The sequence below is a fragment of the Neophocaena asiaeorientalis genome, unplaced genomic scaffold (genome assembly GCF_003031525.2).
Source record: "Neophocaena asiaeorientalis asiaeorientalis breed wild unplaced genomic scaffold, Neophocaena_asiaeorientalis_V1.1 scaffold177, whole genome shotgun sequence".
Classification (NCBI taxonomy): Eukaryota; Metazoa; Chordata; class Mammalia; order Artiodactyla; family Phocoenidae; genus Neophocaena; species Neophocaena asiaeorientalis.
In genome coordinates this window covers 15281856-15298354 of record NW_020172779.1, presented here as the reverse complement: position 1 = coordinate 15298354, position 16499 = coordinate 15281856, and the positions used below count along the sequence as shown (strand labels likewise).

The 16499-nt window shown below is 46.9% G+C and overlaps 1 protein-coding gene across 1 annotated transcript in view; it reads right to left on the bottom strand.

Moving 5' to 3' along the window:
* Window positions 1-16499, bottom strand: part of TG (thyroglobulin) — a 239456-nt gene that overhangs the window by 221151 nt on the left and 1806 nt on the right. The window contains exons 3-9 of the mRNA XM_024741005.1: window positions 15266-15469; window positions 14742-14901; window positions 8871-8977; window positions 8254-8397; window positions 7878-8063; window positions 1934-3034; window positions 705-1292 (exon numbers count right to left, since the gene is read on the bottom strand). Of these exons, the coding sequence (XP_024596773.1) occupies window positions 705-1292; window positions 1934-3034; window positions 7878-8063; window positions 8254-8397; window positions 8871-8977; window positions 14742-14901; window positions 15266-15469 (2490 nt within the window). The remainder of the gene's footprint in view (window positions 1-704; window positions 1293-1933; window positions 3035-7877; window positions 8064-8253; window positions 8398-8870; window positions 8978-14741; window positions 14902-15265; window positions 15470-16499) is intronic.

The following is a 16499-nucleotide window of genomic DNA, read 5'->3' as shown; positions in this document are numbered from 1 at the left end:
CCATACGGAGCAAGAGCCAGGTCATATTCACTTTATAGCCTTCACTGGGCTAAGATAATGCTTTGCACACAGAAGACATCCAGTTAAAATTTGAGGCATTGATTTAAATAATCGATTATATGAAAATTTAAAACTGAATTACATTAACTTTGCCGATGCCTGACTGCGTAGATGTAGGGAACTCACTTCCCTTCTGTGAGCCTCGGTGTTATGGACTGAATGTTTGGCTCCTCCTCAAAGGGATGTGCTAAAGCCCTAATCCCCAATGGGATGGTATTTGGAGGTGGGACCTCTGGGAGGTGATTAGGTTTAGGTGAGGTCATGAAGGTGGGGCCCTCATGATGGAATTAGTGTCTTAAAAAATGAAGAGACCAAAGCTCTTCCTCTCTCTCTGCCATGTGAATACACAGTGAGAAGGCTGCCTTCTGCAAGCCAGGAAGACGGCTCTCACCAGGAACCGAGTCTGCCGGCACCTTGACCTTCCACCCTCTAGAACTGTGAGAAACAAATGTCTGTTGGTTAAGCCCCTCAGTCTGCTACTCTGTTATAGCCTCCTGAGCTGACTAATACATTCAGTTTTCTCAGCCATACATTGAAGGGATGTACCTGGCCTTCTCTAAACTCCATTCCAGCTTTGACAATACACTCCCACCAGACACCCGTTTTTAAAAACCACAAATTCAGGTCTTCGTGGTTTAACTCACATGCTGGGACCTTGCTGGGCTCGGTCCGGGTTCCTTCCAGCTTTTGACCAGCCTCATCCACACACCAGCAGCTCCGGAGGTCGAAGTGGGCCAGTGGAGTGCTAAAGTCTGAGTAGGGCCCTGGGTATCGGCTGAGCTGGCCGTTTAGGATCTGCCAGAAGAGGTAGGGCTCCAGAAGGATGTTCCCTCCGGGCTGGGTCAGGTTCCCTTCCAACACTGCCAGCGGGACATCTTGGACTGAGGAGTATCTTGCCAGCCCTGGGAAGATGTCTTGTTGGCCAGCCTCATACAGACTTTGAATAAAGAGACGGAAGCTTCTGGAAGCCACTTCTCTGTAGCTCCTGACCTTCATTAGCAGCTCCGCAGGGCTCAGCTCCTGGCCACCACGGTTCTGAGCTCGCCACTGTTCATACCACTCAAAGGCCTGCTCGGGGGGCCCGTCACATTGCACGCGTCTCCACTGCCCGCTGGCACTGCACTGCGGGATATAGATGCTGGAGAGGGTGGGCGGCATGCTGGGATTAGAGACCAGGGCCCGCACCGTCCCAAGGAAGGCACGCTCAGCCTGTAACTGACAGGGTGTCGGGCCTGGGGAGGAACAAAGCACAGGCACGTCAGGTTAAGAAGTTTAATAAGCCCCGAAGACCGAGATGGAAGACCTTAACTGTCCAAACTCCATCTAACACCTTATACAACCATAGAGATGCCATCAACCTTAAATTTGTAAATATCATCCAGAAAGAGAACATCCCCATCACTAAATCAACACGGTTGAGACCAGCTGTTGTCAGCACGGCAGACACGTACGTGGCAGCTCCTTAAGGCCAAATAAATCTCCCTATTCACTCCTTAGAATGGTAAACATTATCAAGACCTTTCTGGACAATTTTTAAATCAGCCAGCATAATATTTAAAATGGATAAACAACAAGGACCTACTGTATAGCACAGAGAATTCTGCCCAATATGATCTAACAACCTAAATGGGAAAAGAATTTGAAAAAGAATAGATACATGTATATGTATAACTGAATCACTTTGCTGAACACCTGAAACTATCACAACATTGTTAATCAACTATACTCTGATATATAATTAAAAGTTAAAAAAAAAACCAGCCAGCGTATTTTGTCATAACAGAAGTTGGGGCTTTAGCTACGACTGTAAGGCACTGTGTCAGGAGCCCAGGGGAGAATCAGAGTCTGCAGATTGAATACCCAACAGACTTACACTGCTTGGGTTCTCCAAGTTCACTTCGAGTTTCGGGAATAGGCTGACCCTCGGCGTCCACACAGTAACACTCTGAGTTGAAGCACTGGACAGGGAGGAAGTGCCCCTCACTGGTACAAGAAGGGACAAACAGGCTGGACCCTGCAGGCTGGCTACCCAAGAGGCTTTGCATGCGCATCCTTTGCTTTTCACACTCTGTGGGGCACTTCGGTTGTCCACCTCTGACCCTGGAGCCAGCAAGTTCTTGGCCCTGGGCATCCACGCACCAGCACTCTCCAGCAAAGCACTGGACCTCCTTGTAGCTCCCTTCTGCGGTGCATGATGGGACAAAAAGGCTGCCAGGTGTCTGCCCACAGCCCTGGGAGCTAAGCACCATTTCCATCACGTCACCTAAATCCTTTGCTTTGTCCTCTGGCACAGAAATAGCATGCTGCAAGAAGAGAAGGAATTCTGGAAGCTCCAGGAGGGAAGAAAGGAATTTCATGGCATTTTGATTCTCTTGTAAGTTGATTTCAAAGCCAAAGCTGCCCACAACTGGCTTATTCATAGCAGCACCCATCTTCAAGGCTTCAGGGGCTTCCCTGGCAGGATTTGAATCCAGTCCCACGGAGAAGGGCTTGGCTGGATCTGCTAGTGCCCGTCCATTTTGGAAGCCTGGGAGACCAAGTTGCTGGAAAAAGTGACTGAAATTAAACGTACCTCTTGGGCCCAGGGCTCCAGACAAGTTAAACTGGATGACATTCTCCAAAAATCTCCCTCCAAAGAGGTTTTGCTGGAGTCGCTTTGGGTTGGTGGTGAACTGCAGGGCGAGACGGGCCAGCTCTTGGGAGGGAAGAATCCCTCTGATGGCTTCTTTGAGGAGACTTTCTAGGGCAGCAAACCGTGTAACCGGCCCTTGTACCATTGGGTGGAGAATCCCAGAATCCACAAAGAGCTCCTTGATCAAGGAGGGGCAGGATAAGGCAAATCCGGTGACTCTCTGAGAGCCCGGTCCTTCCTCGGGAGCAAGGAACAAGTCGTGCCGGCTGAAGTAGCCCGAGGGCCCAAAGCGGAGTCTGGAAATGGCCCGCCGCCTCTCAGAGGGACAGGACTGGTCTTCAGCTGCAGGAGAAATGCAAACAGAGATGCAAACAGAGAAATGGTTTTACTATCACCAGTAACCCTGACACAAGGCCTCAGATCTTTCTGGTAGTGAGATGAAAAAAGTCAGTCAGGGACCAAATTCATACCTCTTGCTTCTCTGTATCTTTTGATTAACATTTTTTTCCTTCCCCCTGAGCAGAACCTGTGGCTCCCATCTTGGGGAGTAAGGACTCCAGGTGACTTGACTTTCTCTCCTAGATTACAGGGTGACCTCCCCCTCAGGCCGGGCTCAGAGACACCAGCTCACTATCTGGAACCCTGACCACACATTCACCACCATGAATGGTGTCTCCTCACCAGGTGTCCTGCCTCGCCCAATATTCAAGTCCACCTGGAACCTCAGAATGTGATCTCACTTGGAATGAGCATCTCTGCAGATGTCATTAGTTAAGATGAGGTCATACTGGATTCGGGTGGGCCCTAAATCCAATGACTGATGTCCTTAAAAAATGCCATGTTACAGAGAAGATACACGGGGAAGAAAAACACATGAAGATGGATGCAGAGGCAAGAGTGATGCAGCTATAAGCCAATGAATGCCAATGATTGCCAGCAAACATCAGAAGCTAGGAAAGGGCAAGGAAGGAGTCTACTCTGGAGCCTTCCGAGGGAGCGTGGCCCTGCTGACACCTTGATTTCAGACTTTTGGCCGCAGGACTGTGAGAGAATAAATGTCTGTTATTTTAAGCCACCCAGTTTGTGGTCATTTCTTACGCCCCTCCCCCCCCAGGAAACTACTATACCAACAAATTCCTATTTGTTTTTAATGAAATGTTGTTTTCCAGTATTCTCCTACTGGAATTCTTAATGGTCTTTAACGCTTCATTATATGCTCTTCATGTGCCTTCCAATTCCTCCTTGTGGGTCATTTCATCTAGGCTAACTCGTTTGTAGTCTGTTTGAGGATAAGAACCATACTTTAAGTGCTATTGGTATTTCCCATAATTAGAAATAGTTTCCTGTTTCAACATATTGATACAGTATTTAGGAATTATGATATTTCCCATAATACAATACAATAATGCCCACTCAGCAAACACACGTGGCACATTCCCCCAGGCTCCTTGACCTTCCCTTGAAATTATTAATTAGATGGTATTAACTCAGTCAACTCAATACATGCGTGGTCAGGTCATTCTATCTGAATATCCTAAGTTGACTGTCATCCCACATTCAGAGAAAAGATTTTAAATTCAAACTCCGATTGTCTCAGTCACATAGGTGGAAGGGAGAAAGCTCCATTTTTCTCCATAAAACCATAAATCTTAGAAGTCCTTTGCAATCCACCCACCCGCAACTTTTCCAAATAATTCTTTTCCCTCAATTCACATGGGTGCCAAAAAGGAAGTCAGCCAATTTTCCTCTGTAACCGGGCAATAGAGAAAGAGCTGGAACTTGCGGTCAGAGAGAGAAAGACTGGCAACATCTGAACACATAACACATCCGTCCATGAGGCCACAGCTTCCTCTAATGGATATTACAGCAAGGTATGGAAGAAATCAAGCTCACGGCTCGGCTTACTCTCTTTCCAAATTAAGAGCATATTGTGTCCATTCATTTGTTATGTAGAGTTACCAAGGCAAAAAAAAAAAAAGAAAATTCAGATATTCGTTCCATGTGGCATTTGTTTCCATGGACACAGGACTGATACACCAGAGAGAAAAAGTAAAAAAAAAATATATGATCCATGCATTTGGAAGTACTTTGGGTTTTAATTTGGAAGATCACAGTTCTTCATTTTCACCTGGAAATTGGAGGGCACAATATTCTCTGGGTTTTAATAGAACCAAAGTGTAATTGTAAAACTACCTTCAAGGCAGAGCTTCAGAATGTTCTTTTTCTACATCCTCACACTTAGCAGATAGGAAGGTACCCAATACTGTGCCAAGAACTCAAAATGTTAAGTTGGAGAAATCAAATGGTTTACCAGGAAGTATTGAAAGAACGTTAACACATGTCTATTTTGAGCCTCTAAAAAGACTGTACTCCTCCTTCACTGTTTCAGATCTTGCCCAGGCCATCCAGTTCACCTAAATTGGAAGCCTGCAAGTGCTCCTGGATTCCTTCCGCTCCACCGCTAACACCTTTCAGGGTCTCATTGCAAGGTGGAACAGTCTTTTTTTTTTTAAGATTTTCTTTTTTTGATGTGGACCATTTTTAACATCTTTATTGAATTTGTTACAATATTGCTTCTGTTTTACGTTTTGGTTTTTTGGCCACGAGGCATGTGGGATCTCAGCTCCCCGACCAGGGATCGAACTCACACCCCCTGCATTGGAAGGAGAAGTCCTAACCAGTGGACCGCCAGGGAAGTCCCTGGAATGGAGTCTTACTGGGATGCCTGGTGACATGTCTCAAGTCCACACCCTCTTCCACAGCCCGCTACTTCTACTTCAGTATTGCTTCCTGTCCTGGGCTGAATAGTCTCCCCAGAACTCATGTCCTTCCTGGAACCTCAGATGTGATCTTCTTTCGAAACGGGGTCATTGTAGATGTAATGAGTTAAGATGGGGTCCTACTGGAGTAGGCTCTACTACTCTAGAGTGCTCTTAATTATAGGATTAAGTGGGCTCTTAATCCTATACAACTAGTGTCGTTACAAGAAGAGGAGATGAGATATAGAGGCAGACACACAGGGAGACAGCCATGTGACAACAGAGGCAGAGTGTAGAGTTATGCAGTCACGAGCCAAGGAACACCAAAGATTGTTGGCGTAAAAAAGAATGAAACAATGCCATTTGCAGCAACATGGATGGACCTAGAGATTATCATATTGAGTGAAGTAAGTCAGACAGAGAAAGACAAGTATCATATGATATTGCTTATATGTGGAATCTAAAACAAGGGTACAAATGAACTTACCTACAAAACAGAAATAGAGTCACAGATGTAGAAAACCAATTTATGGTTACCAGCGGGTAAGGGTGGGGAGGGATAAATTGGGAGATTGGGATCGACATATACATGCTACTATGTATAAAATAGGTAACTAATAAGGACCTACTGTATAGCACAGGGAGCTCTACTCAGTGCTCTGTAATGGCCTATATGGGAAAAGAATCTAAGAAAGAGTGGATATATGTATAACTGATTCACTTTGCTGTACACCTGAAACTAACACAGCATTGTAAATCAACTATACTCCAATAAAAATTAAAAAATAAGAAAATAAAACAATTACGTTTCTGTCTAAAAACACAAAGATTGTTGGCGACTAACACAAACCAGGAAGAGGCAAGGAAGGATTCTCCCCTGAAGCCTTGGGAGCGAGCATGGCCCTGCTGACACCTTGATTTTAGATGTCTAGTCTTTAGAACTGTGCAAGAATATATTTCTGTTGTTCTAAGCCACTCGGTTTGTGGTCATCCGTTACAGCCACCCCAGGAAAGTAACATAGGCCCCTTATCTCTCTTCAGGACACTGCAATGACCTTCAAACACCCCACTACCTGCAGCTTGATGCTCCTGTACAATCTGTCCTCCAAAATGCCTGGGCTGTCTTTCCTACACACCAACCCCACATGGCACTCTCCAGCTTAAAAACCCTCAACAGCTCCTCTGACCCTCCAGGATGAAGCCCCCAAGCCTTTGCTTTGCTATGAAAGACCTTACTACCCCTGCCTTTCAGAGTTCCCCACCCCAAACATACTCCAACATGCTTTTTCTCTATCCTTCTCGCGGATTCACTGTTCATTAGCTCACCAATGCCTATTACAGATCTTCCTCCACTGTGGTGGGGTGACATCCTGATAAACCCATCGTAAGCGGAAAATATCATGAAGTCGAAAACGCATTGAATATCCAACGTTGTAGCTTAGCCTCGCCTACCTTAAATGTACTCAGAACACTTACATTAGCGTACGGTTGGGTAAAACCATCTTAGCACGAAGCCCATTTTATAATAAAGTGCTGAATATCTCATGTAAGTATTTTTTTTTTTTTTGGCCTCACCGCGATGCTTGCAGGATCTTGGTTCCCCGACCAGGATTTGAACATGGGCCCCGGCAGTGAAAGTGCCAAGTCCTAACCACTAGACGGCCAGGGAATTCCCTCATGCAATTTATTGGATACTGTACTGAAAGGGAAAGACAGCATAGCTGTCTGGGTACAGAATGGTCATAAGTGTATGGGTTACAATCGAGTGGCTAATGGGGGGAGCTGCGGCTCACTGCCGTTGCCCATCATCACAAGAAAGTTTCATACCGCATATCTCTAGGCCGGGAAATGATCGAGATTCAAAGCACTGTTTCTACTGAATGTGTATCATTTTCGCACCATTGCAAAGTCAAAAAATTGTGAGTCAAACCATCATAAGTTGGGACCCTTTCGTATTTATATCCTTATAATTTTGTTTCTCCTGCTCTTTGTAGAGAGAACACCTCTCTTTATTTTCCTCCTTCAGGAAACATCTTTATTTTAGAAGATGCTCATCAAGTGTCACCTCTTCCATGAAGCCTTCCTGGATATTTCCTTGCCATATATGCTGCGAGATAGGATTGACCCGGTTCTGCTCTGTGCTCCTTCAGCTATCAGCACACACTTCTCTCAGGGCACGTGTACACTTAATTCTTCTACTATTCTTTGAGCTCCCTGAGGAGGCAACCATGCCTGATGCAGGACAAGAAATGTGCTGGAAATTAATGATGATAAACAGGTTTGCATCATGTTGAACCTGAAAGGCCTGTGGGGGCACCCTCAGGAGGCAGTGGAATTAATGGGTTATGAAGAGGTCCATCTGGATAGACACTTAAAGTCACACGACCTGACGAGAACAAGAGAGGAGGCCTGGAGAGGACACCCACCACAGGATGGAGGTTCCCCTTGACGCCGCGTCCCCTGGATCTCCCGTCCCTGGGCGTCCACACACCAGCACGGCCCGTCCCTCTGGCACTGTACCGCCTGGTACTCCCCATCTGGGCGGCAGCTCGGAGCGCAGGGGTGACCGAAGCTGGTGGCTGTAAACCGCTCCACTTCACATTTCGTGGGGCCTACAAGAGATCCGCGTGGTAAAGGAAAGGACAGTTGGTGTGTTTACAGCATGCGTTCTGGGCACTGGTAAGATTGTTTCAATCCCCGCACCCACTTTGCTGGGACAGCCACAGAGACTGCAGCAACTTGAAACCCGAGTGGTTTTCTCCTAGCAGAAACACACACATCTGCCGTCGGCTTAGTACTTACATCGGAATCTGCCAGAGATGACTAGCTGCACCGCTAGGAACCGTCTCTGCAGTATTCGGTACAGGGTGGTCTCAGTGAAGGTGGAAGCAAGGTCCAGGCCAGCAAAAACGGTGTCGTAAATTTCATCGAGTAGCAGCTCCAAACCTGAGCCAAGACAGAAAGCGTTTGGAGGGATGGGTTCATTCGGACAGGAGGCCCTGACCTCGCTGTGTAAACAGATATGAAGAGGCCAGAGCCTCCACTGGCATCATTGTGCTTCGGGTCTGAACGAGGCTTTAATGGTTTTCAAAGTCAGGGTGGCTGTGTATGGTTGCACAGTTTGTTCACAGCACAAGGGAGCACAGCTGAGAGAGTGAGAGATTGCAGTCCATCCTGGGTCCTACTTGCCATGCTTGGAGCTGCATCTGAGCAGGGGCGGGGTGGGGCGGGGCAGGGGCCGGGCACCTCTTTCCAGCGTGTGCAAAGGCACCACGTAGACTAGCAGCAGCTGTGTTTAAAGGACCGCCCCTGGAAGTCTGCGAAGGCCACGCCCTCCTCCATATCCAGGGCAGCCCAGCCACTATTTCTGATTGACAGGGAGTGACATTTAGGCTCTCGGGTCTGGCGAATGCGCTTACCTGTCTCAGCCAGTTCCCGCCCTCGGCTGTCCACACAGTGACAATACCCAGACACCTCCGGAAACCTTCTGCGAAAGGAACTGAAGGTCACAAATGCATCTGGGAACCTAAGAGACAATGGGATTTATGACCACCGTTTCATAAAAAGCAAGTCATCATGAGCCCTTCCTGTAGAAATAAATTAATGTGGCCTCATTTCATCTGGGGAAAAGAAATGGCTGTTTCTTTATTTCATGCCATTTGCTCCATGCTTCCTGCAGTAAATGTATATATATATTTTTTTTTTCTAAATTGGTTGTCCTTGGCCAGAGCGAGGCTGGACCTGTGAAAATAAAGCTGTGCTTGGCTGTCATCTACTAATTAGCATGTTTCTCACTCGTGGCATTTGACCAATTTATGCCCAAGCGTGTGTCTCATAGGACCAGGCAGAAAACAGTTAATGAGCATTGCATTAACAAGTTCCTTTACTAGAATATAACCCTAGAGACTAAGGGCCAAGTGTGCTTTACAGACATATGGTACACATTGTAGATGATCTCATTTGGGGAGATCAGACGACTTCAGATCCCTTTACAACTTTTCAAGAGCTTGAAAAGAAGCCAGATTCCAGGATAGGAAATTCTTATGTAGGCCATTTCCCAGTCCCATAGTTGAAAAAAAACACCAAATCAATGTGACATCACTAACAAGGACTATACATCCCTTGCCATAAATTGAGGAAAAGGATGCCTAAATCCTGCCTGACCCGGCAATTGCTAAAGGGAGCTAATTGGCTGGGCTCCCCATCCTGGAAGTAATGTGAAGCCCAGGTGAGTGACGTAAAGCTGTATCAGGAGTTCTTCCCACGTGCAATGACATAGCAACCAGAGAGGATTTGTTCATCTTTATGCAACATTGGGAGATTTATTTTATGCCCTATATAGCAAGTCTATGAAACCAAGTATAGTATGTTTCTACCTACATCTGGAAATATATCCCCAACCAATAAGTTAGCAGAAAAGCAGCTCTCTGCATAGATAGGTCTATTGCTGTGTAATATATTCTAGCAAAATGTTGAAAACCACCTTAATGTCCAAAGATACGAAAATTAAAAGTGAATTATAGTAAACCCCCCAAACGAATGCATGCATAATATTATGTAAAAAGGCTAGAATACAAAATGGCATGTACAGATATACTACAAGTGCTCCTATGCACACGAACCAGTATTGGAAGGGAATATGTTTGCAGGAACTGCTCAGAGCCTGAACACAGGGTGCACGAGCATTAGTTAATCTGAATGGAAATGAATGCACAAAACAAGACCTATGAATGCACTGTAGAATTATGGATTTTTTCCATGTAGTTGGTCTATGACTATGTGTATGTGAGTTAAATTAAAAAGAATGTTACACTAAGTGAGTTGAATAAAAGAAACTAAAAACTCACTTGGCCCAGTTGCTCCCACTGACAGGAGGTATATGACAGAAGTTCATTCATTGGAACATGGGACAATTCAATTACAAAAGTGCTAATAATAGTAGCATAATCACTTCCATTTATTGAACACTAATTTGTAGAAGACAACCTGCAAAATGTTTAATATATGTTGACTCATTTAACTCATTCAACCCTCCTAAAAGGCAGGTGGTATTTTTTTCATGCCCATTTTAGAGGTTAAAAAAGTGAGGTGTATTGGCCATGGGTCTTGAACCAGTGGTGGGAACGGGGGTTCAAATCCAGGGCTTCACCACCACGTGATCTCTGCTAATGGTGTTATGCAGTGTGCCCCATATCCTGCGAGGCAGTCCTCTGTTTTGACACTCTTCTTTCTAGGCTGGACACTGAGCTTTTCCTGGCATCTAATAGACAGTGATGGGTCACTCAGCTGGCCCGAGGTTCCGAAGCCCATTCCAGCATGAGGCACGGGAAGTTTAAATCACTCCAGTCCCACATTCCACCAATTCAACCCAGAGACCCATCTCAACCTTCAACTAATGGAAAAGGATGCTTCCCTTTCTTTGGATTTTATCAGGATGAGAATAAAAGAGTCCTCAAGAAGGAAAACTGTAGTGGAGGGGAAAATGATGGCGTTTCTGCTTTTATGTTCAGATTGTGGCCAACACAGAGTTAGAGAAATCACAAATGAGGCTCCGTGCGATACAAAATGTCAGGCCCTGCCAGGCGTCCGGTCCTGCTCACCTGCAGGGTAGGATTCGTGCCCCTGGACCCAGGGAGCCAACACCCCCTACTCAGTCAGATGCTCCAACCCTCTCCCGGACAGCCCCTCCAGACATCTCGCCATTGATGAAGACTAGCAGAGCCCTCCTCAAAGTCAAGCGCTGTGACTCCCACAGTGCCTGGGGCACTGCAGACACTGCAGAGGGTCCTGTGAGGGTAACAGGTGATGAGTCCACGAGGATGTCTCCACACACAGTCGCTCACACGTTCAGGTAACGAGGCCCCTTTACCACATGTTATGACGCATCTGCTCCTTCCCCCTGGATCACCTGTATCGCATGGGTTGCCAAGGCATTTGAAGAAGTTTGAACGAGCTCAGTCACTAAGGATGAGAACTGATAAAGAAACCAACTGAATTTAATTCGGGTCACTAAAGCCTTGATAATGGCATCGGCTCTTAAGCCCTTTACTACAATCTGCTTAGCCAGAATACGCTTCCCTAGTTAGTGGTTAGGTAAGGGCAATGTGAAAGGTGGGGGAGGGGCCAGAAGGACTAGCAAAGCTCACTCCATCACGTCACTCCATCATGACATGTTCTTTTGGTCACCGGCCAAACCGGTGTAGTTAACAGCTGCCTTTTTCAAGAGGCAAAAGGATCTGCCTTAGATGGGCAAATGCTGTGGCCAAGTTCAAGTGTAAATCATCACCCAGCACATCAAGAACCCACAACAAACAGGTTGGCAAATGAGGCTTCCAGTCTCCCTGTGGCCCCATGGAAACAGGTCAACTGCCTTACGCCACTTCTCCACGTGAATTTCCCATAGAAATCGCCTCAGATTCAATATGCCAAAAGCAAATTTGTGACTTTTCCTTTCCAGACTCTTCCTGTACCATCCATCCAGAAACCAGACCTTGGAGTCCTCCTTAACTTTTTCTCTCCCTCACCTCCCATATATGTTCCTTCACCAAGTTCCATGGAGTCTACCAAGTCAATATTTGTCCAATCCCACTCCATCTCACCATGGTCCTCTCCATCACCTGCTCTGGTCCAAGTTGACAGCACCTCTCACCTGGACTAGTACAGTAGCCTCCGAACTTGTAGGGTCACCCCCAGGCACCCATTCTGCTCTTCCCTGACCCCAGTCCATTCTTTTCAAAATCCAAGTCTGATGGTCAATAAGATATACCCAACTCCCACTCAGGCTTAAAATTCTTGATGCAGTATTGGGGACGTACTGAAACTAAAAATTACTCCTTGTTTATGTGAAATTCAAATATCACTGGCCATCCGGTGTTTTTTCAACTGGCGACCCTAGGTGTATATCTAGACTCTCCACGTAGCCTCCGTGGCTCCTGACACTTTGCCCCAGTGGAGTCACTGGGGCTGGCACTGCCCAGGTCTGCTTATCAGAAAATTCCTGAATATGGCTGGGCTTCCAGTAACCAGCCACCTGACCCTTCCCATGACCTTCTTAAATCAGAATTCGCTCAGAGACATGCTTGCTTACATAAAAGAAAGGCTCCCATTTCAAGGGTAAACTTTTTTTGTTCCTTAACAATGGATGCTTAGTCCTGAATGTTTGCCTTTAACTCGACTGCCCTCTGGTGGAAGCAGCTATGAATTGTGCCTCAAGCTGGCACCTGCAAGAAGTTCTCTGATGACTGTAGGCCTACTGCATGCAAGGCTCTGTGCTCTATGCTGTGGGGAACAGAGATGACCTGAGGTTTTGTGGGATGGTAAAAGGAGACAGACAGCTCTGGGACCCACCAACTGTGATTCCTAGGCTAGGGTCCTGAACTTCTGTGCTTCAGATTCCCCATTGTGTGCCAGAGACCATCAGTTCCAATTATTTTTGTAAATATTGAAGTAAATGAAAGGATCTCAAATTCCCTGTATATAGTGAACATCCAGTTGAACTTGAACTGAGCACACGCTGGTTTGTATCAGTGAGCATCAGTAAATCAGGCTGTTTGCAGATTCCTATGTGCACGCGGGCAGGCCTTGTGGGGCGGGGAGGGGAATGTAACCTACATTTGCTGAATGTAACCTACATTTGCTGAAGCTGGTGATCTTCCTTACAGATGCATAATAATTTACAATTTTTGCAGTGGTTTTACAGACAAGGGCTCAGCATATCTTCACCGTGACCTAATGAGCCGGTGTTGTCTTTACAGATGGGGACACTGAGGCTCAGAGAAGTAAGTGACCAGGTCACTTTGCCAGCAGTGACAGAGTCAGAATGAGGGTCACAGGGCAAATGCTATGGGGCCAGGTGGGTAGTGCAAACAGATGGAGCAGAGGTATTTGGCAGCAGGACACGGAGAGACCCAGAGCAGCGGCGGGAGGGTGGGAGGCACGGGGGGGGGCGCTCAGTCCAAAGAGAATCAGCTTCTTGGTGCCATGCGACAATGCATGTAGCCCTCACCCTTGTTCTTCAGAATCAGGAATTCAGAATTTTGTGTATCATGTAGAACATATAAAATTGCTGATGTTCAACTATTTTTACCTACACAAACAGAAATTTCACAGGATTCTACTTAAAATCCCCCAGTTTTTAAAACACTATGCAGCTCAAAGAGACTTATCTCTGGGACAGTTCTTGGTCACAGGCTTTTATCTGTGACCCCTCCTGGCACATCCCTCTCTCTCATAGGGAAAGAAACTTGTTGTTTTGAAAGACAGCCACATAAAGGCTCAGGTTCTCCAAGAGAATTCCTATCAGTATTCACAGACTAATATTCTTATTTATTTTCACTCAGAATGTTTCAATTATATCTGAAGTCTGTGCGAGCCCTTTACAGTAATAGAGTAGCCATCTTGAATAACCAGAAGCTATCCAGTTATTTGGGCCAAGATCTATGATGCATCTCCCTTTTCATATTTGTTATTTAAACCTTTAAACTCCTTGATAAGTGCAAACATACATGCAATTTATAAAAACGGTCCACGTTTTTTACGGAGCCATCATTTTTCCTTTTCTGCTGGTTCCCTGCTCCACAGCAACCTGGCCCTCAAGGCGGCTGTGATAACCACACAGTATGTGCTCATTCATGTTTTTCTCTGCACTCACCTAATCCTATATGGACACAAGCACGATCACATAATATGAACATAATATAGAATCATATATGCACATGAAGGGACCTGTCTGATGTTTGTTTTCTAAAAATTAAATCCTCTTACACTATCTGCACCTTGTGTATCATATTATCTTAATGGGCTGCAGAATCCTCTCCGAATCAACTGGAATAGTTGATTTGCATTTTTTTAAAGGGCTGCAGAAATATTTATGGCAGGTACACATTTATCCAGCCATCCACCTTGGGTTGTCAGCCACTTTGTTCCCAGTTTTTGGCTACAATAAACAACGATGCAGTAGACATCCCAGAACATACATCTTCACATTGTGGTGTTTTCATCTCCATGGGCTGGCCGGGCCAGAAGGTTCGCCTATTTTTAATCTGAATGGTTATCGCCAGCCCGCTCTGTGGGGAATGCTGTAGCCCTTCAGACGTCCGTCACAGCAAAGGAGCGTGAGGCCTCTGTCCGTTCCCACGGGCTGCGTGTCTCACACACACACACACACACACACACGCGCGCGTGAGCACGTGCGCATCCCAGCATACAGCCCCAAAGCGAGCGGGAGCTTTGGCAGGAGATGGGAAGGGATGGTCCGTGATGAGCACGCTCAGGGGCCCAGCAGCCCTTACCTGTTGTAGCTGTGGACCAGGTCGAAGACCATCATGTCCGTGGTGTTGACGAACTTGCACTGCACAGACATGAAGCCTCCGTCTGGAGAACACTGGGGCGGGGACTTGTCCCCCACCCCATGGAGGAGACGGCGGTTTCTTATCTCACAGCTCCCTGGACCTAAACATTTCCAAGAAAACAATTTTTAATTCTCCCATACAAGGAGGTGTGTACGCTTCTGCAGTGTAGGTGCATGGGTTCATACTACACTCGTGACAGCATCCCAAACAGGGACTAAGGCCTGGGACAGGAGATGCTCCTTGAAATCCTACTTACTCTTCTAATGATCAGCCCGTGAATGTTGCTGTCCACCATATGGAACTATCAGAAGGAATAAAACCTTCCTAAAATCCCTTCCTTCTCTGTGTCGAGGGCCAGGTCCTCTGCCTTTTCTCGGGGAGCCCTGACCCCGTTTTGGTTCCGATATGGGAGGCCGCCCACAGCCTCCGCCTCCTCATGGGGTGCTGGTGCCGCTGGGACTTACATCGTGTCGGCCTTCCTCGCTGGCGGGTCCCGTACACCTCCATCCCTTCGGTGTCCACACACCAGCACTGCTCCCGTCGCAGGTCGCACTGCACGGGCTCGTAATCCCCCGAATCCTGACACTGAGGGAGGTAGGATGTGGCTGTGCTGTTGATGTAGCTGCTCAGTAAGATCTGCTGCTTCTGCAGCTGGCAGAACGACAGACCTGTGGCAACAAAGAGTGGCGTCAGAGCAGGACAGCAGGGACGACGTAGGGGTCGTAACCCAGGACGACCCTTCTCTCTCCCCAGAGGCGGGAAGGCAGGGCGGTCCTTCCCACAGCCCATGGGTGCTCGATGAGCTGGCAACAGCCTCAGGACCAGCGTTCCAACTGCCCAACTCTGTATCCCAGGATTTCTCCTGACATCCTGCGGACCGAGCTTGGAAGGGCAGATTTCATCATGTCCCATGGGTCCCCGGGACACCCCGCAGCCCTGCCGCTGCAGAGGTGCAGTGTGAATGGAGTGCAGGCTGGCTGTTGACAGCTTGTCTGAATTCAACTTTCCCCGCACACCTGCTGTGTAACCTTGAGGAAGTCTGTCACCTCTCTGTGCCCCACTCACGTTATCTACGGAATTAAAATACAACTGCCTTCTTCAGGTGCATGAGGACTAGTGACGTTAGTGATTACCGACCCTATTGAATGCCTACTGTGGGCCGGGTGTCTTATGTGCATTTTAAATCCTCTCAACCATCACAGTTGATCCTATAGCAGATACTATATCCTTGTTACAGACAAGGAACAAGAACTCAGTGAGAGCATGGGAACCAGCGGCAGGCTGGTCCCCAAAACCAGTGCCCAAAACAGAGCTTTGCTCCATTAAAGGATACGTGGCTCCAAGCTCAGTTTCACAATTTTAAGATGACCAGTGTAAACTGACCTTTGTTTCAGGCTGAACTGTGATATGATTTAAATGGGGACTGGGCTTTCTTTGACTGCTCATCGTAACAACGATTTTAACAGGAAAGTTTTCTCGGTCTCAAATTTTAGAAACACCCCAGGTGAAAGAACACTTCCTGTGCATGTGGCTGCTTTCTGGTTTCAGAGACCTTTGATGTCTGCTCCCTGTTGCTTCCTTCTTAGCACCAGGCACCGAGCCTGGCACATGGGGGAATTCAGAGGCGATTAGCTAAACAAATGACTTGTCAAGTTGATTTTCACAGCAGTCCTGTAGGAGATCGGGTCGAATTCAAAA